Raw genomic sequence first — 23804 nt, forward strand, 5'->3', positions numbered from 1 at the left:
CCAGTGTCACGGCGGACAGGGTATAAGATACACAGAAAAATAAACAAACAGGTCTCTAGGTGAGAAACTGGGGATCAAGGTCACCTCCTGACAAACCCTCTACCAGCTCTCCCTATACTGCTATGCCCACATTCAGACCCTTAAGGTGGGAATAACGTGTCCTTGTGCCTGGGCTGAAAATACCCTAAAATCCCTAAGATGGTGAAAGGGGAATAGAGGCAGCCTGCTCCCTCAGAACCTTGAGGGGCAGGCGTCTCTCTAACAGCCTAGACAGCAACCACAAGAGAACAAAAAACCAACTTATCTTTCTGAGCAGGAACAGCCAATCCTTCCTTCCTTGCATACACAGAGCCAGACAGAAGCTATAACCCGCAGGGAACACTGGGAGTGGGTGTGATTTAAACTGAAACCAACGACCCCACCCAGTGCATCTGAAGGGAGGCGGATCTAGCTTGACTCCAAAACAAAACAAAAGGCTAGACACGTGCTGCTAATCTGGCAGACCTCCGCACATAGCCTGAGCAGGGAATGACAGTACCCCTCCTTCTACGGGTGACCTCCGGACACCCCGGACCAACCTTATCCGGGTGGGATCTATGAAAAGCCTTCACCAGTCGGCTGGCACTAACATCCAGAGCCGGAACCCACATCCTTTCCTCAGGGCCGTATCCCCTCCAGTGTACCAGGTACTGAAGGGAACCCCGAAGAACTCTTGAGTCAAGAACCCTGGAGATCTCGAACTCTAAATTTCCATCAACCAGAACAGGAGGAGGAGGCAATGTCGGTGGTTCCACCGGTTTCACATATTTTTACAGTAAAGACCTGTGGAACACATCATGGATCCTCCAAGTCTGCGGAAGATCCAGCCGAAACGCTACTGGATTGACCACCGCAGATATTTTGTACGGTCCAATAAATCTTGGACCCAGTTTCCAAGATGGTACTCTCAGTTTAATATTTTTAGTAGATAACCACACCAGATCACCCACACACAGGTCCGGACCAGTCATACGTCTCTTATCAGCCATTCGCTTATACCTCTCACCCATCTTCTCCAAATTCACTTGGATCCTCCGCCAGATAGAAGACAAGGCAGAAGAAAATCTCTCCTCCTCTGGCATCCCAGAGGAACTAGTCCCAGAAAAGGTACCAAACTGAGGATGAAAACCGTATGCGACAAAAAATGGTGACTTACCTGTGGACTCCTGTCTACGGTTATTCAAAGCAAACTCTGCTAGGGATAAGAATGAGGACCAGTCCTCCTGATTCTCAGCCACAAAGCACCTCAAGTAGGTCTCCAGGTTTTGATTAGTACGCTCTCTCTGCCCATTCAACTGTGGATGAAAAGCCGAAGAGAATGAAAGTTGAATGCCAAGCCGAGAGAAGAACGCCCTCAAAACCTGGAGACAAACTGTGTGCCCCTATCAGAAACCACATCCGAAGGAATGCCATGCAATTTCACGATATTATCCACAAAAATCTGCGCAAAAGTCTTGGCTTTGGGCAGACTAGCTAACGATATAAAGTGAGCCATTTTACTAAAACGGTCAACAACCACCAAAATTACTCTCTTCCCGGAGGAACTCGGCAGATCCGTAATAAAGTCCATAGACAAGTGTGTCCAAGGACGAGACGGAATAGACAAAGGAAGAAGTGAATCAGCAGGTCGAGTATGAGCAACCTTTGACCGTGCACAGGTTTCACAAGCTGCCACGTAATCCTCAATGCTCTTACGTAACCCGGGCCACCAGAACCTCCGGGACACAAGATCAAAGGTGGACTTATACCCAGGATGTCCAGCAAGAACAGTATCGTGATGTTCCTTGAATACCTTGTATCGCACTCCGTCAGGAACAAACAACCTCCCTGGGGGACAAGAACCAGGAGCCCCCTCCTGGGCTCCCAACACCTCCATCTCCAATTCGGGGTACAGAGCGGAGACCACCACCCAATCAGCCAAAATCGGAGCAGGATCCTCTGAATCACATCCCCCAGAAAAACTGCGAGACAACGCATTTGCCTTAACGTTTTTAACCCCCGGGCGAAAAGTAACCACAAAATTGAACCTGGTAAAAAACAGTGACCATCTGGCCTGTCTAGGGTTCAAACGCTTGGCAGATTGTAGGTACGCCAAATTCTGTACTGTAACGGGGTGAGACACCCCCTCCAACCAGTGACGCCATTCCTCAAAGGCCAATTTGATGGCCAGCAACTCTCTATCTCCCACATCATAATTCCTCTCGGCGACCGAGAGCTTCTTGGAAAAAAAAGCACACGGAACCCATTTGCCAGGAGATGAACCCTGCGACAGCACTGCTCCAACCCCCACCTCTGATGCATCAACCTCCACCACGAATGGCTGAGACACATCAGGCTGCACAAGAATCGGAGCAGACGCAAAACATTCCTTAATAGTCGAATAGGCCTGCAATGCCTCATCCGACCAGACAGAGACATCGGCGCCCTTCTTAGTCAGATCGGTCAGAGGTCTTACAATGGTGGAATAGTTCGAAATACATTTTCTATAATAATTAGTAAACCCCAAAAACCGCATCAAAGCTTTCTGATTCTCCGGTCGGTCCCATTCCAGAACCGCCCGGACCTTTTCGGGGTCCATACGAAAACCAGAGTCAGAAAGCAGATATCCAAGAAACGGAAGCTCCTGCACAGAAAACACACATTTCTCCAATTTGGCATATAATTTATTCTCCCGAAGGATCGTCAAAACCTGTCTCACGTGATCCTGATGGGTCTTCAGATCAGGAGAGTAAATTAAAATGTCATCCAAGTAAACTACCACGAACCTCCCCACAAAATGATGGAAAATATCATTGACGAATCGCTGAAATACCACTGGCGCGTTCGTTAACCCAAAAGGCATAACCAGGTTCTTAAAATGACCCTCGTGCGTGTTGAAGGCCGTTTTCCACTCATCCCCTTCCTTGATTCTGATCAGATTGTAGGCCCCTCTTAAATCCAACTTGGAGAACACCTTGGCTCCAACAATCTGATCAAAAAGATCGGAGATCAAAGGAAGGGGATACGGATCCCAGTCCGTAATACGGTTCAATTCCTGGAAATCCAAACAAGGTCTCAGCGATCCATCCTTTTTCTTTACAAAGAATAAACCCACTGCCACTGGAGACTTAGATGGCCTAATATGACCTTTTGCCAAACTCTCGGCAATATACTTCCGCATGACCTCTCTTTCAGGTTGAGAAAGATTGTAAAGCCGAGACTTTGGCAACTTAGCCCCTGGGATGAGATTAACTGGACAATCATAGTCACGATGAGGGGGCAATTCCTGAGCTCCACCCTCCGAAAAGACATCCGCAAAATCAGAGAGATACAGAGGTAGAGCCGTAGTAGACACACCAGAGATAGATGTGCCAAGACAATTATCCAAACAAAACTCACTCCAACCAATGATCTGTCTTGCTTGCCAATCTATAATTGGGTTATGTTTTGTCAACCACGGTAACCCTAAGACTATAGGAGCGGGCAAGTCCTTCATGACAAAACAAGACATAATCTCAACATGTGAATCACCCACCCTTAACAGAATACCATGAGCAATATGAGTGAGACTCCTTTGAGAAAGAGGGGAAGAATCAATTGCAAAAACCGGAATCTCTCTTTCTAAAGTGCAAGTATTTAGACCCAGATTTTGAAGAAAAAGAAAATCAATAAGGTTTACCCCAGCACTACAGTCAATGAATACTTCAACAACAAAAAAACCTTGAGTCTAGCGCCACCATAGCTGGAAGGAGAAAACAAGTACTACAGGGAGCTTGCATACCTGCTTGCTCCACCACTCGATTCACTTTACCAAGAGTCAGGCATGTTTTCTTTTTCTCTTTAAGTAAACCTCTTTGTGATTCTTTCTCATCAACATGCGGTTTAACAAAAGGACAAGAAAAAATAAAATGACCACTTTTTCCACAGTAATAACATATTTATTTATGCAACCTCCTAAAGTCTCTACTACCAGAACGGAAAGATACCTGACCCAGATGCATGGGTTCCTCCCCTACCCCAGAGTTACATGTAATATCACCCTGGGGAACAGGTGAGACTAAAACACTCACAGGAGGGAACCCTTGCGCGGAGGGAGCTTTACACCTCTCTCTAATACGTCTATCTAACCGTACTGCCAAAGACATTGCATTCTCTAATGTATCCGGGTACTCATAAAAGCCAGGGCATCTTTCAATCTCTCAGATAACCCCTGACAAAACTGACTACGTAACGCGGGGTCATTCCACTCTGACTCGGTAGCCCATCTCCTAAACTTAACGCAGTAAGCCTCTGCAGTATGTTCACCTTGTAATAAATTGCGCAATTTAGATTCCGCCATCGAGACCCGATCTGGATCATCATATATTAATCCCAAGGCTTTAAAAAATTCTTCCACCGACTGGAGGGCCAGAGAACCGGGCGGCAGAGAAAATGCCCAGGATTGCGCGTCCCCTTTAAGCAGAGAAATGATTATACCAACCCTCTGACTCTCATCACCAGATGAAGATGGACGCAGCCGAAAATACAACTTGCATGATTCTTTAAAGCGGATAAAGTCATCCACACCCCCTGCAAATCTATCAGGGAGAGCGACTTTAGGCTCCCCATAAATTTGACTTGCACCTGATGCCAGAACATTCTGACACTGTGTGAGCGAATTACGCAGATCTGCAACTTCTAGGGATAATCCCTGCATGCGATCAACTAGCGCTTCAATTGACTCATCTCAAAACCGCTGAGCAATGGCAGTCAAAGTATTGGTGGGTTATAATGTCACAGCGGACAGGGTATAAGTTACACAGAAAAATAAACAAACAGGTCTCTAGGCGAGAAGCTGGGGATCAAGGTCACCTCCTGACAAATCTCTACCAGCTCTCCCTATACTGCTATGCCCACGTTCAGACCCTTAAGGTGGGAATAACGTGTCCTCGTGCCTGGGCTGAAAATACCCTAAAATCCCTAAGATGGTGAAAGGGGAATAGAGGCAGCCTGCTCCCTCAGAACCTTGAGGGGCAGGCGTCTCTCTAACAGCCTAGACAGCAACCACAAGAGAACAAAAAAACAACTTATCTTTTTGAGCAGGAACAGCCAATCCTTCCTTCCTTGCATACACAGAGCCAGACAGAAGCTATAACCCGCAGGGAACACTGGGAGTGGGTGTGATTTAAACTGAAACCAACGATCCCACCCAGTGCACCTGAAGAGAGACAGATCTAGCTTGACTCCAAAACAAAAGGCTAGACATGTGCTGCTAATCTGGCAGACCTCCGCACATAGCCTGAGCAGGGCATGACACCCAGTCTGAGGGAAGCCTACAACAACATACAAAGGCAATACAAAAATATACTCAGAAAGAAAAAGCAAGGCAACATATCAACCAAGCTCCTCCAACTCCAAGACGCTCTCCAGGACAACTCCTTCTGGGAACTATGGAAGGACATGGACAAAACCAGCAAGAACACCAACCTCCACATCCAAAACAGCAACATCTGGCTCCAATACTTCAAGGATCTTTACAAAGTCATATCGAGGGAGGACCAAAGCCCAGAACAAAAAGAAACAACGAAAAAGCTGAAGGATATGGAGGAAAAAAATCTAAGATTTCCAAAACCCTCTAGACACACCGATCACACTGCAGGAGATAACAGAGAGGATCTCAGTGATAAAGAGATAAAGATAAAGAAGCCAGTGGCCCAGATGGGATCCTTCCTCTACAGTGTTGTGGTGAGTGCCGGCTACTTCCCCCAGAGCTGGAACGAGGGCATCGTCACCCCCATAAACAAGAGCGGAGACAGGTACGACCCAGCCAACTATAGAGGAATGTGCGTCAGCAGCAACCTGGGGCAATCTCCTCAGCAGTATCCTGAATAAGAGGATCCTCAGCTTCCTCACCCAGCACAACATCCTCAGCAGAAGCAAAGCAGACTTCATGCCAAACCACGGCACCACGGACCACATCTACACCCTGCAGAGCCTCATCGAGCCATGTCCACGATCTATGCCTGCTTTGTGGACTTTAAGAAGGAAAAACATATGATGTCATCAGAAGTTCCTACACTGAGAATAGATGTAGCGTGAATGTAAATTGGAGAACGACTTATTTCCGGCAGAGCAGAGGAGTCAGACAGAGCTGCAGCCTCAGTCCAACCCTGTTTAACATCTATATCAATGAGCTGGTGGCGGCTCTGGAGTCCTCCTCAGCACCTGATCTCACCCTCCATGACACCTAGGTGAAATTTCTCCTTTATGCAGATGATCTTCTGCTACTATCACAAACTGAGAAAGGTCTCCAAGATAACCTGAAAATCCTGGAGAAATTCAGTAACACAGGGGCACTGCCCATTAATCCATAGAAAACCAACATCATGGTGTTACAGAAAAGAAACCGGAAAGCAGCCGTGCGTCCTCCCTTCCTGCTAAATAAACTGTCCAATTTCAGAAACTGAAAGCTACACCTACCTGGGCCTAGAAATCACCCAATCAGGGAGTTTTAAGAAAGCCATGGAAACACTGAAAGACAAGGCGAGCAAAACCTTCTATGCCATCAGAAGGATTCTGTATCATCTTAAGGCACCAGTGACCATCTGGCTTAAAATCCTTGACACCATCATTGCCCCAATCCTCCTGTGTGGCAGCGAAGTTTGGGGCCCAGACATACCCAGACTGGGCAAAGTGGGACTCTGGGCCAACAGAACTATTCCACTTAGAACTCTGCAAACACTTTCTCCAGGTCCACAGGAGCACCTCAAACAGTGCCTGTCTAGCAGAACTGGGCAGATTCCAACTTTACTTTGTTGTCCAGAAGAGGGTGCTATCATTCAGAGCCCATCTGCATAGCAGCAGTCCCAGCTCCTACATCACAAAGCCTTGCTACACCAAGAAGCCCCAGAAAAACAAAGCACCCTGCAACAAGTCACCCAAACCCAGCCTGCCCAAGCCACCAAACAATAAAGCCTGGCAAAGGGGATGATACACAAGGGCAAAGAGAAGTATATCAGCGTCTGGAGGAATGACATAGAACATCACAGAAGCTGACAGTATACCAGAGCCTGCAGAGGGAGTACAAACTGACCCCATATCTGGAGAAACTCCCCAACCCCAGAGACCGACAGAGCTGCTACAGACTGAGCGCCCACAGCCTGCTCATTGAATCCAGGCGTCACCGACAGAGGTACAAGCCCAGAGAGAGAAGACTGTCCCAGCAGTGCGACCAGGAGGCCGTGGAGGATGAGGCTCATTTCCTGCTGCGGTGCCCCAAATACTCAGCAGTGAGGGATTCTCACTTCAGGAGACTGTCGGATCTCTGCCCAGATTTCACCTCCATCGATGAGGAAGAGAAATTCTCTATACTGATTGGGGGAAGAGGAGAAGACAGTGGCCATAGCAGCACAATATATTACTGCCTGCCATGGACTGAAAGGAGCCTGATATACCATGGACTCCTATATCTATCCCCACCCTGGATGTGTCCCCATCCCCCAACCCTACCCAATTATTTCCCACTTGCTTTGGCAATGCTTAAATGTATTTAGTCCTGCCAATAAAGCTCATTTGATTTGATTTGATCTATACCGTAGATAACTAGATAGACATGATAGATGATTGATATTCTGAATAATATGTGCAACTGTAGTGACAGGAATATTAAGCTGTTTGGAGATGGTCTTATAGCCTTTATCTTTAACATGTTTGTCTATAATTTTAGTCTTAATCAATGCTCTCCTTAGCTTTCTTTGGTCCATGTTCAGAGTGGTATCCACCATGAAACCAAATAGCACAGCTGCCTGAGGCAAAAAATGGAATCGGCACCCCCCATGCCAAATTCTTGACCTAACCCTTTCTCTCCAGCCAGAGGTGTAACTTGACCAGGATGCACTTTCTATAAAAATGGTGTCTTCTTATGCGGCACACTGGTATTTGGGCCCCCTCAGGCTCCTGGTCCCGGTAGTGACTGCTACCTCTATAGCTACAGCCCTGGATATGAGATAGATAGACAGACACACAATCTTACCAGCCCTTGTATTAAAGCAACCACTTTATATCGATTTTGGGTTCAGTAAAGGACATTCTAGTGTCTGTATAATCGTGTACAGCAGAATGATAGATCACAGTGCGGATAATGAAGAGTAGCCGTATTATGTCTTGTTCTCGCTCCTCTCTAATGACCAGTGTTTATCTCCTTCACATTTAGAAGGAAGCTCTAATAGAAATGCAGGGCACTGTTCACACAATTATCCTGCATTGTTACAATCCACATCGTGAAAATGAATCAGTGTCACAATTAATAATGTGAAGAACATACCGGAAAGGTTAGATCTTTAATTGTACTTTCCGAGAGCAGACGGTTTACAGATGTGAGCTACTTACTTTGAAGAATAGGGTTTTAATCTTCCCGCAGTGGTGACCTTTTTCTTCAGGCACCGGGGAGTAGAGAACGTCTCTGGCTGGGATGCGGGCATATGCCATGCGCTTATTGTTGCTGAGGAGCCATATAAACACATCAGGAACAGTATGTTGTGGCTGCAAGACACATAGTGCACCCATCAATTAAGTTTACTTCAATCAGAACTTTATTTGCTACTTGAAACCTGCTTTTTAGAAGAAATAAAATCAAGCTTCTGTCCACCATCTTGATTATTAGAGGCCACATCTTCTGCAGCCTGTAGTCCTGGTAAGTACGTGTGGCCACATAGTATCTTTTCAGGTGGATTTACATGGCCCAATATTCGGGACGATTATCGGGAACTAACTTGTTTCCAACAATCGGCCCTTGTAAAGATCAACCGATAAATAAGCGAAACGCTCATTCATCGGGGGAAATGATCTGAGGTGCTCTCTGCTGCAGAGGAGCATTGAGTATGTATGGGGACGAGCGATAGCAGCAGTCCTCATACTGTCAGGAAGGAACGCTTCCTTTCTGACAATTGGCTGCTTTGCGGTATGTGTAAACTAAAGAATGCCTCTACTGAGTAGGGGGATTACGTTAAAACTAAACTATAATGTTACTAAAATATAATTTTTTAAATAATACAAAAAAGAGAAAATACACAAAAGGCGCCACTCAATGCAGAAAATGTATACACAAAACTGGTATTGACATAAATAGTAGACCGTCTATTTGTCAAAAAGTGGGTAAATAGGAACGGACTTACCGGTTCTTGGCCATAGATGGTTTCTCTATAGTCCAGACAATGGATAAATATACCATAAAGGGTTCATCTGTAGATTAGTAGTCATCTGGATTCAGGTGTCTGTAGTTTGTAGGTAGTTTGGCATAATCCGGGTAAAACTATCCCTAATAGACCCTATTGTAAAATTGGGGAAGGGAAGCTATAGAACCCTGCCTACCTATACAGAGCACCCGCCCCCAAAGGGCGACCCCGTCCGGGACCTGCCCCTATACTTGACAAATTCCCTATTTAATACCTGTGATTGTTATATAGATAATTCCAAATTGTACACAGAATGGCTGCCCAGCAGATTCTGGACTAAGGCACAGGACAGGTTACAGGCTGTGCAGTGTGCAGCAGCATGCATGTCACAGGCGGTGTACAAAATGCAGGGAAGGTAGGAGATGATTACTGGGCAATAGCCCTACATCATCTACAGGGAAAAGAAAGCAGCCGGGACAAAAGTCAGTGAAAGTCGGGGTTTTAACCAATGCAGTCTTCTGATGGTTTGGGTGAACATACTGTATAGAACAGAACATTATAACTTACCTCATCCACAAGAAACTTGATCCTGTCAATGAAACTCTGCATTTCCCTGGTCATCTCATTTATTGACATCTTCTTCTTCTGCTGCACGATGGCTTTTGCGTCGCTAGACATTCCCTCCTGTAAAACAAGTGAACTGAAGATCATGTTTGCTCCTAAGACTTCAATAAAATCGAAATGTAAGGTTAAAGACGCAAAAGAAATGACTTTGTCTCTGCAGTGCGAGTTTGGCTGGTTGATGTTCTCACCATGCTCCGTATCACACTTCAGTCAAGGGTGGCCTTAGGAAGGCACTGTGCCCGAATGTGGCTGTTGTTATGGGGCTGTCCTAAGGGCACTGTGATGATCAGCATGGTGGCAATTGTAGCTGTTATTTTTGGGCCACTTTGGCTATTAATGTTAGGGGAACACAGAGACTATTACTGTTATGAGGCCACTGTGGTTTTTACTATGAGCCTGTGGGAACACTAGTCATCATTCATGACTGGTGGTGTACTTACCATGGAGGCCTACCACATGACTGTTTTGGGACCCAGAGTGAGAGAGGGCTTGATCCTGAACTCCTCCGTCTCCTCAATAAATCTATTGCAATTTCTGGCAACTGCCACTCAGTACAAATACCGGTAGATTTTTTACAGCTTCCTATAAGTTCAATGGTAGCTGTATAAATTCCTATGCAATGAGCTCCCTCGAGTGGTGACTGCAGGCAGGGAAGCAGGAGTCAGATCTGACGAGGGAGATTTATCAGTGTTTTTATGAGAGGTGTCTGGTATAGATATATTATGAAATATAGTGCTTAGATTGATTTCCATACTTAAGAAACACCTGTTCCAAGTCGATGAGATGGAGCGTAACTTTTTCTGATTATTAGAAATTTCCTTTGATTGATTTAAAAAAAAATGTCAATTCGGCAGAAATCTCACGATGATGGGGATCATACTAATACGTTTTTCTATGGGGCCCAGTGAGATCTGTATGCCCAGGGTTACCAGCAATCCAGAAATTTCTGGTCAGTCCGTGAAAATAGGCAACTTTTTCCCTGTGTCCGTGAAAAAGAATTGATGTTTTCGTGATTTTTTTGAGGCTGGTGCTACCTGACTAGATTATTTTCGTGGTAATTATCATCTTTTTACAGCTCACAGTAGATGCTTGTAAGGAGTTCCTATTAGTATTTTGAGCTTATTACTTAAAATCTTTATCATTCATTATGGTTTTCCAATTGGCCCATAAAAATGTTGACTGTCTGTAATTTTTGGATAAATTGTCCAGAAAAGAGAAAAATTCTGGTTGGCGACCCTATGTATGCCCCTGCAGGATGCTAAACTGACCTGATGAGACAGAGAGACGGCCATAGGGGTATTATTCTTTTACATGTCCAAAAACACCACAAGGTTGATGTGTCCTACCAGCTCCTGTTTGCAGAGCGTCATCCTCTTCTTATCCAGGGCCGTTGTGTTTGGCATTTTGCTTTTCTTCTCTGCTGTTGAGATGAACGCCCTGAAAGTGCAAAACAGAAATGTCTGATGTAGATCACCGCTGTAAACCCTGCGATCATCACTGCGAAAACAGCTCAAAAATAATCCCAAATAAATAAAAAGAGTAAAGCAATGGAGTTGCTCCACAGTCAGGTTGAGATGGGTTTGTCCACTGATGGACCTCATGGGTCGAGTTGTCAGGTTGTCATTTCAGAGCCTGCATGTCCTCCAGCTCTCTAGTAGGCCAGTTAGGCCCTTGGTGATTTTTTTCCACCTGTAGGTGGGACAATTTCAAGAGTTTGCATGGTCTTAGCCCAGAGGACTCTCCAGTGTGTAGATACTTCTGTTACTTGTTATGGCGCCCCCTGCTCTTCTTTCAATTCTCTTTTCTGTTGCTTGTGCTGATTTTTTATTGGCTGGCTGCAGACTAGCAGGAATCACTTCACTGCCTGTGTATAAAAGGACCCGGGGAGCTGGGAATAAGCTACTGAGCATGTGTGACCACCGGCACAGGACACATTAGGTGGACACTCTGAGAGAAAATCAAAGGAACACCGGGGGGCACCATAACAAGTATCTAACAGCAATATGGACATAGAGTAGAGTTTATTAAAATGATACCAATGGAAAAAATAGTAGATTTTTTTCAGAATGAAGCAACAGATCGCTAAGTGAAGGGGATCATTACATCAAAACCTTTTAATATATTAATAATATTTTAATAATTAGAACTTGGTAAGGCCTGACCGTACTTGCTCTGGCTGATGAAGTCGGTGAGGACGTCTCTCATCTTTTCTTCAGGGGCAAAATCTGAAATTTTGACGAGCTCTTTCATGTGCTTTAATCCTTCCACCTAAAGAGTAAAGGACATGGTGTTAAAATACAAAGGGACAGTCCAACATTTTCCACTGATGGTCTTTCCATAAGCTATTCACTGAGGCTCTGAATACATGTTTACCGGAGCACCCCGACCTCTTTAACTGTTAATCCAGGTACAGCGCTGTATTTGCAGGGGTGGAGGAGCGTAAATCATTTTTGGAGATGAAAAGTTAATAGTTGCCCCAAAAGTCCCTCTGTGACCGATGAAGACACCATGGTAGATGAGGGGTCCTCTAACACATTTTGCATTGGGGCCCAGGAGCTTCAAGTTATGCCTCTGCTGGGGGTCATTGAGGCCCCATACACATGACCATATTTTCGGTCCGCATCCGATTCGCATTTTTTGCAGAACAGATGAAGACTCATTCATTTCAATGGGGACGCAAAAGATGTGGACAGCACACTGTGTGTTGTCCAAATCCGTAAGTCCATTCTGCGGTCCCGCAAAAAAGATAGAACATGTCCTATTCTTGTCCATTTCGCGGACAAGGATAGGACGTTTCTACGGTAAAAAATTGTGGCATGCACATAGCTGGGATCCATGTTTTGTGGATCCACACAACGTATACGGTTGTGTCCATGAGGCCAGAGTTGTAGGAATGGAAAGGGCCAGTTTAATAAACATGGGACCCGGGCCAACAAGCTATTATGTGCCCTTTTATAGATGGTTTTGTGTATAATTTCAAAAGCCCTGGTGGTCCAGGGTAAAATTCCCTGGTGGGCCTAGGCAGAGAAGAGGTTCATTTTTACATTCCCTGTTCTCCCAAATTACCATTGACCCCTTTGCTGCCCTAGAGAGAACCATGAATTGAGGATTCATTTGGAGGTCCTGTCCTCTGATGGCCCCCTGGGAAATGGGGGCTCTGGGCAACAGCCCCTTTTGCTACTCCCTAAAACCAGCCCTGGGTGATGACTTTGGAGAGAGATTCTGTAAATATGTGAAGATTTTCTAGGTCTCCACTAATGGAATGAAGAGAAATCTCTTCCCGTTTATAACTAGCGACTCACAGGAGCAATTAAGGTGGATTTTAATGAAACTGTGAATTCTATTTGCTGCCATTAACGCATGGAGACATTTAATTTCTTCATCACAATAGACAATCCCCATGTTACGTCTGCGCACGGACATAAAAGCTGTATCGCCGAACACCTGCTTGTTATATATCTTACTTAGCACACAGAGGCCGCACCGCCGAGCAATGCTTATAACAGAGAACCTTTCTAGCCCATAGACGGCTGCGGTAAAGTATTGCAATTAAACCGGTGCAACCGGCGGGGCGACCACTGATATATAGACACGAGGAGTTTATAACCATTATGGAAATGGGCGCTTCATGTATTGACTTCCTGTTTAGGCTTAGAGGGAAGTTTTTTTTCCTAATTATGTTCTGATTCATTTTTTCCCATATTTTTATAGCAGTCGGATTTCAGTTCCCTGCGTAGGCACAGACTTAGGGTCCATTGACACAGCCATGTCCGTTTTGTGGAACGCAAACAGCAGATCCGCAAATCACGGACACCGGCCGTGTGCACCCCACATTGTGCATTGACCTCAACATGAGAATCGCGGACCTATTAAAGTCAAAGATAGGATATGTCTGTCTGTAAGATACATATGTCTATATATCTTTTGTGGCGTGGCCGCACGGACCCGGAAATACATGGAAGGAGGTGATTCACCCCCCCTGAACGAGCAGCCGATTGTCGGGAAGAGACGCTTCCCTCCCAATAATCGGACGCTCCTCTGGCCATGTAAACCCCCCATAATCTTTACTCTCCTAGAGGCTCATGAACACACATTAAGCTAAATTCTTGTCAAACTGATAAGAATTTAGTTTAAATGACCATTTATGAATGATAAGGCAAGAAATACTAAAGGAGTTTTCCGAAATTTTAATACTGATGACTTATCCAATGGATGATCAGGATATGATCAGTGGGGGTCAGGACCCACAACAATTCAGCTGATTGAGAAGGTACTGACGCTCCTTTGAGCGCCGCGGCCTTCTCTCAGCTCACCAAGCACAGCGCCGCACATTGTATAGTGGCTGTGCTTGGTATTGCAGCTCAGCCCCATTCACTTCAATGTGGCTGAGCTGCGCCTAGGCCACGTGATTGACGAACGTGACGTCATTTGGTGTAGGCTCTACTGCCTTCTCAAACAGCTGATCAGAGGGGATCCCAGGTGTCAGACCCCCATTGATCAGATACCGATGACCTATCCTGAGAATAAGTCATCAGTACGTAAGTCTCGGAAAAACCCTTTAAGGCTACATATCGAGCCATCAGCGCAGCTCTCTGACGGATTTACTGAGAAGGTGTAATAAAACTGATAGCTGTAGTGCAAAAACTAATGAAAATGCGTAATAAAGACCAATTGTAAAAAATATTTTTTGCCAAAAGTAAGTAGAATGTAATAATAATAATAATAAAAACCCTCATAGGTGACGCTAGCCTTCATGTGTATATTAACAAAAAGAAATGGAAAAAATAATACAATATATAGAAAATATCTGATATTATTTCTTCAAATAAACTTCGAAATCCTGCAACCTCTTGGGTCTGTCTTAGGTCCTTTCTTATGCATTGGGAGTTTCCATAGTTTACAGGGTTTTTATATCCCTGAGCTTTACTATATATGTAGTAGACTCACCAGGTGGTCCGCCAATTTCTGGAGAAGGTTGGACGTGTACAGTCTAAATGTCTGATCTCCCCATGAACTTTTCACATAGACACAGGGCTTCTTCTCATAAAATGGCAAGTAGTGATAATTCCTATGAGACAAAGAAGACCTTAAAGGGGTTGTCATACAAGGGGAAGCAACTGGAGATGGAAATGATGGTGGGGGTGATGCATTAAATTGTCTTTTTTATTTTCATTTTTTTTTGCTGCATCAGTCCTCTAAATTGTCCCACTCAGGGCAGAGGAGTCAGACTCAAAACCCAATACCTTGTTTGTTATTAGTTCCAAAATTCTATTTTACTTAAATTTAGTTCCAAATCCCCTGCTTCCCTTCACTCACAGACTTAAAGAGGACCTCTACTGACCTGGCTCTTTAAGTCATTACAGTACTTGTATTCTCCACAGTAAGACAATGGTGCGGTATCTTTTCTTATGATTCTGTGTTATAGCATTCCTCTCGGTTCTGGGTGCTAATATTTGTGGGTATGTCCCTTCACCCTCTCACACTCTCAAATCTGCTGACCGTATCAGACTATAGAGGGACATGTCTTATTGATAAGGGCAGTTGGAACACCCAGTTGTTTATTTCTTCATACATTTCCAGGAGGAATAACAGGAGGATGGCACAACATAGAATTATAAGAAAAGATGCTTCAGAATTGGTCTTTTATGGGGAATACAAGTATTTACTAAAACAGACAAGTCATGAGAGGTGACGGGTCCTCTCAATGATTAAATTCTGGCTATCTGCAGCCACCACTAGGGGGCGTTTAGTAGCTTACTGTATACAGACTTGTACAGCTCTCCTTGGTTGTGTTTTCATCCATGTTAGATCTCTATATTTCTTATCAAAAATGGAAATGGTTCCATGTGAGGAAAGTAATTTCACCTGCACATATGGCTGGGTGAATTATGGGCCCCCAAGGAGTGGGAGCCCGGTTGCAACGGCAACGTTTTTAGGTTCAACCCCGTTAGCTCCTGTTTGTAGGATCTGTTGTATTGCGCTGATGTCATTACCGGTTTCCCTCCGTTATCACTGGTTTCTCCGGTGTGGTCATGGATCTAAAGGACATGGAAATGTCATGTGCCCCATCGGCCTCCTCTGTATGTAGCAGTGGGGCGCTTTCCTCATCTTCAGCATCAGACGTCTTCTTTTTACTGGCGTGTGGTGAGACCCCATCAAGAACATTGCCATAATTACCTGTGAATCATGGAAATCATCAGGGATACTCTAGTCACATCCAGAGCTGCATTTAAAATTCTTCTGGCTACTGTTTGAAGTCGTTCTGCATTGTTCTGTCACTCATCTGATCTCTAATACAATTTCTTATATATATATATATATATATATATATATACAGTTGCACGAAAAAGATCTGATCTTCATCTAAGTCACAACAATAGACAATCACAGTCTGCTTAAACTAATAACACACAAAGAATTAAATGTTACCATGTTTTTATTGAACACACCATGTAAACATTCACAGTGCAGGTGGAAAAAGTATGTGAACCCTTGGATTTAATAACTGGTTGAACCTCCTTTGGCAGCAATAACTTCAACCAAACGTTTCCTGTAGTTTCAGATCTGACGTGCACAACGGTCAGGAGTAATTCTTGACCATTCCTCTTTACAGAACTGTTTCAGTTCAGCAATATTCTTGGGATGTCTGGTGGGAATCGCTTTCTTGAGGTCATGCCACAGCATCCCAATCGGGTTGAGGTCAGGACTCTGACTGGGCCACTCCAGAAGGCGTATTTTCTTCTGTTTAAGCCATTCGGTTGTTGATTTACTTCTATGCTTTGGGTCGTTGTCCTGTTGCAACACCCATCGTCTGTTGAGCTTCAGCTGGTGGACAGATGGCCTTAAGTTCTCCTGCAAAATGTCTTGATAAACTTGGGAATTCATTTTTCCTTTGATGATAGCAATCCGTCCAGGACCTGATGCAGAAAAGCAGCCCCAAACCATGATGCCCCCACCACCATACTTCACAGTTGGGATGAGGTTTTGATGTTGGTGTGCTGTGCCTCCTTTTCTCCACACATAGTGTTGTGTGTTTCTTCCAAACAACTCAACTTTGGTTTCATCTGTCCACAGAATATTTTGCCAGTACTGCTGTGGAACATCCAGGTGCTCTTGTGCAAACTGTAAACGTGCAGCAATGTTTTTTTTGGACAGCAGTGGCTTCCTCTGTGGTATCCTCCCATGAAATCCATTCTTGTTTAGTGTTTTACGTATCGTAGATTCGCTAACAGGGATGTTAGCATATGCCAGAGACTTTTGTAAGTCTTTAGCTGACACTCTAGGATTCTTCTTCACCTCATTGAGCAGTCTGCGCTGTGCTCTTGCAGTCATCTTTACAGGACGGCCACTCCTAGGGAGAGCAGCAGCAGTGCTGAACTTTCTCCATTTATAGACAATTTGTCTTACCGTGGACTGATGAACAGCAAGGCTTTTGGAGATACTTTTATAACCCTTTTCAGCTTTATGCAAGTCAACAATTCTTAATCGTAGGTCTTCTGAGAGCTCATTTGTGCGAGGCATCATTCACATCAGGCAATGCTTCTTGTGAAAAGCAAACCCAGAACTGGTGTGTGTTTTTTATATGGCAGGGCAGCTGTAACCAACACCTCCAATCTCATCTCATTGACTGGATTCCAGTTGGCTGACACCTCACTCCAATTAGCTCTTGGAGATGTCATTAGTCTAGGGGTTCACATACTTTTTCCACCTGCACTGTGAATGTTTACATGGTGTGTCCAATAAAAACATGGTAACATTTAATTCTTTGTGTGTTATTAGTTTAAGCAGACTGTGATTGTCTATTGTTGTGACTTAGATGAAGATCAGATCACATTTTATGACCAATTTGTGCAGAAATCCATATCATTCCAAAGGGTTCACATACTTTTTCTTGCAACTGTATATATATATACATATATCTCATGTATTTCACATACATGTATATTACATGTCAGATCCAGGTCTGACCTCTGGGACTTCCACTAATGATCTAAATCTTACCACAGATCGGACAAGGGGAGTATTAGAGGGTTTTCTGGTTTTATATGAATAAATATTAGCCGATGTATAAATGAAAAGTTCTACAACTTTCTAGTATACCGATTCAATTCTTCACCATTTTCAAGATATGTGCTTGCCGTCAGTGAATGAGAACACTCTTGTTTTCATTCAGAGACAGTAAACCTGTCCATAGCTTTTCCTGCTTTTAACTCAGCAGTGGATACAGTAGACAATGCTCTGTGGACTCAACAGTCTGAACTCCAGACTGATACATTGTAGCAAACTGCCAGAAATATTTGTGCAGCTTCAGCTGATGTGTTTTGCTCACAGAGCATTGTCTAGACTGGATGTAATTGTATCCACTTTTCATATGAGCTGTGTACAGGTTTTCTGCCTCTGAATGGAAACTAGAGTGTTCTCATTCACTGACAGCAAGCATATATGGTTTGTAAATGGGGGAAAATTTAAACACAAATGGTGTTAGAAAGTTTTAGAACTTTTCATTCAGTTTTTGAATAAGTATTATTTATTTAAAACCCCAAATCACTTAAATAACTCTTGGGTTCAAGGTGGTTTTGAATAGGTTTGTACCGATGTCCACTTACCTACAGTGACTTCAAAGCTAATCGGTTTATCTCCAATCCTCCTGTCAATCAGAGTTGCTTCGAAAAAGGATCCAAAAATTAGAAAATCTTCAAACTTTTCTTCATGGATCTAAAAAAAAAAGATGCAGCCATCATTTACTAGGGAAGACTGATTGTCTTGATGATTGGAATATAAAGCAAGGATGTCGGGGGCACAGTGGCTGAAACTTATATAGGGGCATAGAAGGTGAGACTGATATAGGGGCATAGGAGCTGGCGCTGATATGGGGGCACTGTGGCGGGTGCTGATATGAGGGTACTGTGGGTGGCACTGATATAGGGGCATAGAAGGTGTCACTGATATAGAGGCACATGGGCTAGCACTGATATAGTGACATGGTGGCTGGCACTGTTATGTGTTTTCTAGTGAACAACAGTTAAGTGCACTTGTCATGATATGAGGGCACTGTGGCTGGCACTGATATAGGGGCACTATGGCTGACATTGTTATGTATTTACTAGTTACCAACTGTTATGTGCACTTACAGGGGAACTGCGACTGACACTGATTTAGGGGTACTTTGGCTAGCACTTATATAGGGGCATAGGAGATGGCACAAATATAGTGGTATAGTGGCTGGTATCAATATAGGGGCACTGTGGCTGGCACTGTTATGTGTTTTCTGGTGACCAACATTAATGTGCACTGGTCATGATATGGGAGCACTGTGGCTGGCACTGATATAGGGGCTGGAACGGATATACGGACATTGGATGTGCCACTGATATAGGGTCACTGATATGGGGGCACTGTGGCTGGCACTGATATTCGGGCACTGTGACCAATGGAGAGGCAGCGTGACTAGCACTGATATAGGGCACTGTGGCTGGTATCAATGTAGGGACAGTGTGACTGGCACTGATATAGGGTACTATGGCTGGCACTGTTAAGTGTTTTCTGGTGACCAACAATTCTGTGCACTAGTCATGATAGGTTGGGAGTTCTGTGGGGGCATATTCCAAAGCCTTGGCTATGAGTCAGCTTCCTGCTTTGCACCCCCAATATAAGATTACATTGTCTGCAATGGGCATTGCATGTTATTATATGTAATGACTAAATGTATGGACTGACCTCAGGAGGAACATCAAAAGGCTCAACTTCGACCTGTGTAGAGTTGGTCTTATCTGCTCCAGCTGGAGCTTTTGCCTCTTCTGCTCCCTTTTCTCCTTTTTCTTTCCCTGATCCTTTCGCTGATTTGGAGTCCTTCAATGGGATCTTGATGTCTTTAATGATTTTAGAAAATTTGGACTCATGCGCTCCCCCAGAAAGAATCTCTACAGCAATTTCAATTAAGATACGTCCTCTAAATGAGACCCCTTCCCCATGACCTTCATTAAGTTCTTGGTGGTCCTCCATCAAAGTGGTATTACGAGGGGAGCCATATAAATTTATCCAGGCAGGGCCAAAAGTTGGAAGGAACCCTAGAGCATAAAATGTTTAATAATGAATTAAACCAGAAGAGTAGACCAGTGTAGTCGGTAGCCCAGTGTACAGAGCAGCAACGTGGAACATTCTTACATTTTCGTTGAATATAACTACTATAATACTGCCTCCTATGTACAAGAATAAAACAACTATAATACTACCTCCTATGTACAAGAATAAAACTACTATAATACTGCCTCCTATGTACAAGAATATAACAACTATAATACTGCCTCCTATGTACAAGAATATAACTACTATAATACTACCTCCTATGTACAAGAATATAACTACTATAATACTGCTCCTATGTACAAGAATATAACTACTATAATACTGCTCCCATGTACAAGAATAAAACTATTATAATACTACCTCCTATGTACAAGAATATAACAACTATAATACTGATCCTATGTACAAGAATATAACTACTATAATACTGCTCCTATGTACAAGAATATAACTACTATAATACTGCCTCCTATGTACAAGAATATAACTACTATAATACTGCCTCCTATGTACAAGAATATAACTACTATAATACTGCTCCTATGTACAAGAATATAACTACTATAATACTGCTCCTATGTACAAGAATATAACTACTATAATACTGCCTCCTATGTACAAGAATATAACTAATATAATACTGCCTCCTATGTACAAGAATATAACTACTATAATACTGCTCCTATGTACAAGAATATAACTACTATAATACTGCATCCTATGTACAGGAATATAAGTACTATAATACTGCTCCTATGTATAAGAATATAAGTACTATAATACTGCTCCTATGTACAAGAATATAACTACTATAATACTGCTCCTATGTACAAGAATAAAACTACTATAATACTGCTCCTATGTACAAGAATATAACTACTATAATACTGCTCCTATGTACAAGAATATAACTGCTATAATACTGCTCCTATGTATAAGAATATAACTACTATAATACTGCTCCTATGTACAAGAATATAACTACTATAATACTGCCTCCTATGTACAGGAATATAACTACTATAATACTGCTCCTATGTACAAGAATAAAACTACTACAGAGAGTGCAGAATTATTAGGCAAGTTGTATTTTTGAGGATTAATTTTATTATTGAACAACAACCATGTTCTCAATGAACCCAAAAAACTCATTAATATCAAAGCTGAATATTTTTGGAAGTAGTTTTTACTTTGTTTTTAGTTTTAGCTATTTTAGGGGGATATCTGTGTGTGCAGGTGACTATTACTGTGCATAATTATTAGGCAACTTAACAAAAAACAAATATATACCCATTTCAATTATTTATTTTTACCAGTGAAACCAATATAACATCTCAACATTCACAAATATACATTTCTGACATTCAAAAACAAAACAAAAACAAATCAGTGACCAATATAGCCACCTTTCTTTGCAAGGACACTCAAAAGCCTGCCATCCATGGATTCTCTCAGTGTTTTGATCTGTTCACCATCAACATTGCGTGCAGCAGCAACCACAGCCTCCCAGACACTGTTCAGAGAGGTGTACTGTTTTCCCTCCTTGTAAATCTCACATTTGATGATGGACCACAGGTTCTCAATGGGGTTCAGATCAGGTGAACAAGGAGGCCATGTCATTAGATTTTCTTCTTTTATACCCTTTCTTGCCAGCCACGCTGTGGAGTACTTGGACGCGTGTGATGGAGCATTGTCCTGCATGAAAATCATGTTTTTCTTGAAGGATGCAGACTTCTTCCTGTACCACTGCTTGAAGAAGGTGTCTTCCAGAAACTGGCAGTAGGACTGGGAGTTGAGCTTGACTCCATCCTCAACCCGAAAAGGCCCCACAAGCTCATCTTTGATGATACCAGCCCAAACCAGTACTCCACCTCCACCTTGCTGGCGTCTGAGTCGGACTGGAGCTCTCTGCCCTTTACCAATCCAGCCACGGGCCCATCCATCTGGCCCATCAAGACTCACTCTCATTTCATCAGTCCCTAAAACCTTAGAAAAATCAGTCTTGAGATATTTCTTGGCCCAGTCTTGACGTTTCAGCTTGTGTGTCTTGTTCAGTGGTGGTTGTCTTTCAGCCTTTCTTACCTTGGCCATGTCTCTGAGTATTGCACACCTTGTGCTTTTGGGCACTCCAGTGATGTTGCAGCTCTGAAATATGGCCAAACTGGTGGCAAGTGGCATCTTGGCAGCTGCACGCTTGACTTTTCTCAGTTCATGGGCAGTTATTTTGCGCCTTGGTTTTTCCACACGCTTCTTGCGACCCTGTTGACTATTTTGAATGAAACGCTTGATTGTTCGATGATCACGCTTCAGAAGCTTTGCAATTTTAAGAGTGCTGCATCCCTCTGCAAGATATCTCACTATTTTTGACTTTTCTGAGCCTGTCAAGTCCTTCTTTTGACCCATTTTGCCAAAGGAAAGGAAGTTGCCTAATAATTATGCACACCTAATATAGGGTGTTGATGTCATTAGACCACACCCCTTCTCATTACAGAGATGCACATCACCTAATATGCTTAATTGGTAGTAGGCTTTCGAGCCTATACAGCTTGGAGTAAGACAACATGCATAAAGAGGATGATGTGGTCAAAATACTAATTTGCCTAATAATTCTGCACGCAGTGTATAATACTGCTCCTACGTACAAGAATAAAACTACTATAATACTGCTCATATGTACAAGAATATAACTACTATAATACTGCTCCTATGTACAATAATATAACTACTATAATAATGCCTCCTATGTACAAGAATAAAACTACTATAATACTACCTCCTATGTACAAGAATATAACTACTATAATACTACCTCCTATGTACAAAAATATAACTACTATAATACTGCCTACTATGTACAACAATAAAACTACTATAATACTGCACCTATGTACAAGAATATAACTACTATAATACTGCTCCTATGTACAAGAATATAACTACTATAATACTGCATCCTATGTACAGGAATATAACTACTATAATACTGCTCCTATGTATAAGAATATAAGTACTATAATACTGCTCCTATGTACAAGAATATAACTACTATAATACTGCTCCTATGTACAAGAATAAAACTACTATAATACTGCTCCTATGTACAAGAATATAACTACTATAATACTGCTCCTATGTACAAGAATATAACTGCTATAATACTGCTCCTATGTATAAGAATATAACTACTATAATACTGCTCCTATGTACAAGAATATAACTACTATAATACTGCCTCCTATGTACAGGAATATAACTACTATAATACTGCTCCTATGTACAAGAATAAAACTACTACAGAGAGTGCAGAATTATTAGGCAAGTTGTATTTTTGAGGATTAATTTTATTATTGAACAACAACCATGTTCTCAATGAACCCAAAAAACTCATTAATATCAAAGCTGAATATTTTTGGAAGTAGTTTTTACTTTGTTTTTAGTTTTAGCTATTTTAGGGGGATATCTGTGTGTGCTGGTGACTATTACTGTGCATAATTATTAGGCAACTTAACAAAAAACAAATATATACCCATTTCAATTATTTATTTTTACCAGTGAAACCAATATAACATCTCAACATTCACAAATATACATTTCTGACATTCAAAAACAAAACAAAAACAAATCAGTGACCAATATAGCCACCTTTCTTTGCAAGGACACTCAAAAGCCTGCCATCCATGGATTCTCTCAGTGTTTTGATCTGTTCACCATCAACATTGCGTGCAGCAGCAACCACAGCCTCCCAGACACTGTTCAGAGAGGTGTACTGTTTTCCCTCCTTGTAAATCTCACATTTGATGATGGACCACAGGTTCTCAATGGGGTTCAGATCAGGTGAACAAGGAGGCCATGTCATTAGATTTTCTTCTTTTATACCCTTTCTTGCCAGCCACGCTGTGGAGTACTTGGACGCGTGTGATGGAG

At 42.9% G+C, this 23804-nt stretch overlaps 1 protein-coding gene across 1 annotated transcript in view; it reads right to left on the minus strand.

Annotated features, from left to right (window-relative positions):
• The window catches only part of FER1L6 (fer-1 like family member 6), a 240040-nt gene that overhangs the window by 81798 nt on the left and 134438 nt on the right, over positions 1-23804 (minus strand). The window contains exons 11-18 of the mRNA XM_040431685.1: positions 19512-19861; positions 18401-18509; positions 15788-15971; positions 14742-14862; positions 11962-12062; positions 11141-11231; positions 9738-9854; positions 8386-8538 (exon numbers count right to left, since the gene is read on the minus strand). Coding sequence (XP_040287619.1) covers positions 8386-8538; positions 9738-9854; positions 11141-11231; positions 11962-12062; positions 14742-14862; positions 15788-15971; positions 18401-18509; positions 19512-19861 — 1226 coding nt within the window. The remainder of the gene's footprint in view (positions 1-8385; positions 8539-9737; positions 9855-11140; positions 11232-11961; positions 12063-14741; positions 14863-15787; positions 15972-18400; positions 18510-19511; positions 19862-23804) is intronic.

Source organism: Bufo bufo, chromosome 5 (genome assembly GCF_905171765.1).
Source record: "Bufo bufo chromosome 5, aBufBuf1.1, whole genome shotgun sequence".
NCBI classification, from domain to species: Eukaryota; Metazoa; Chordata; class Amphibia; order Anura; family Bufonidae; genus Bufo; species Bufo bufo.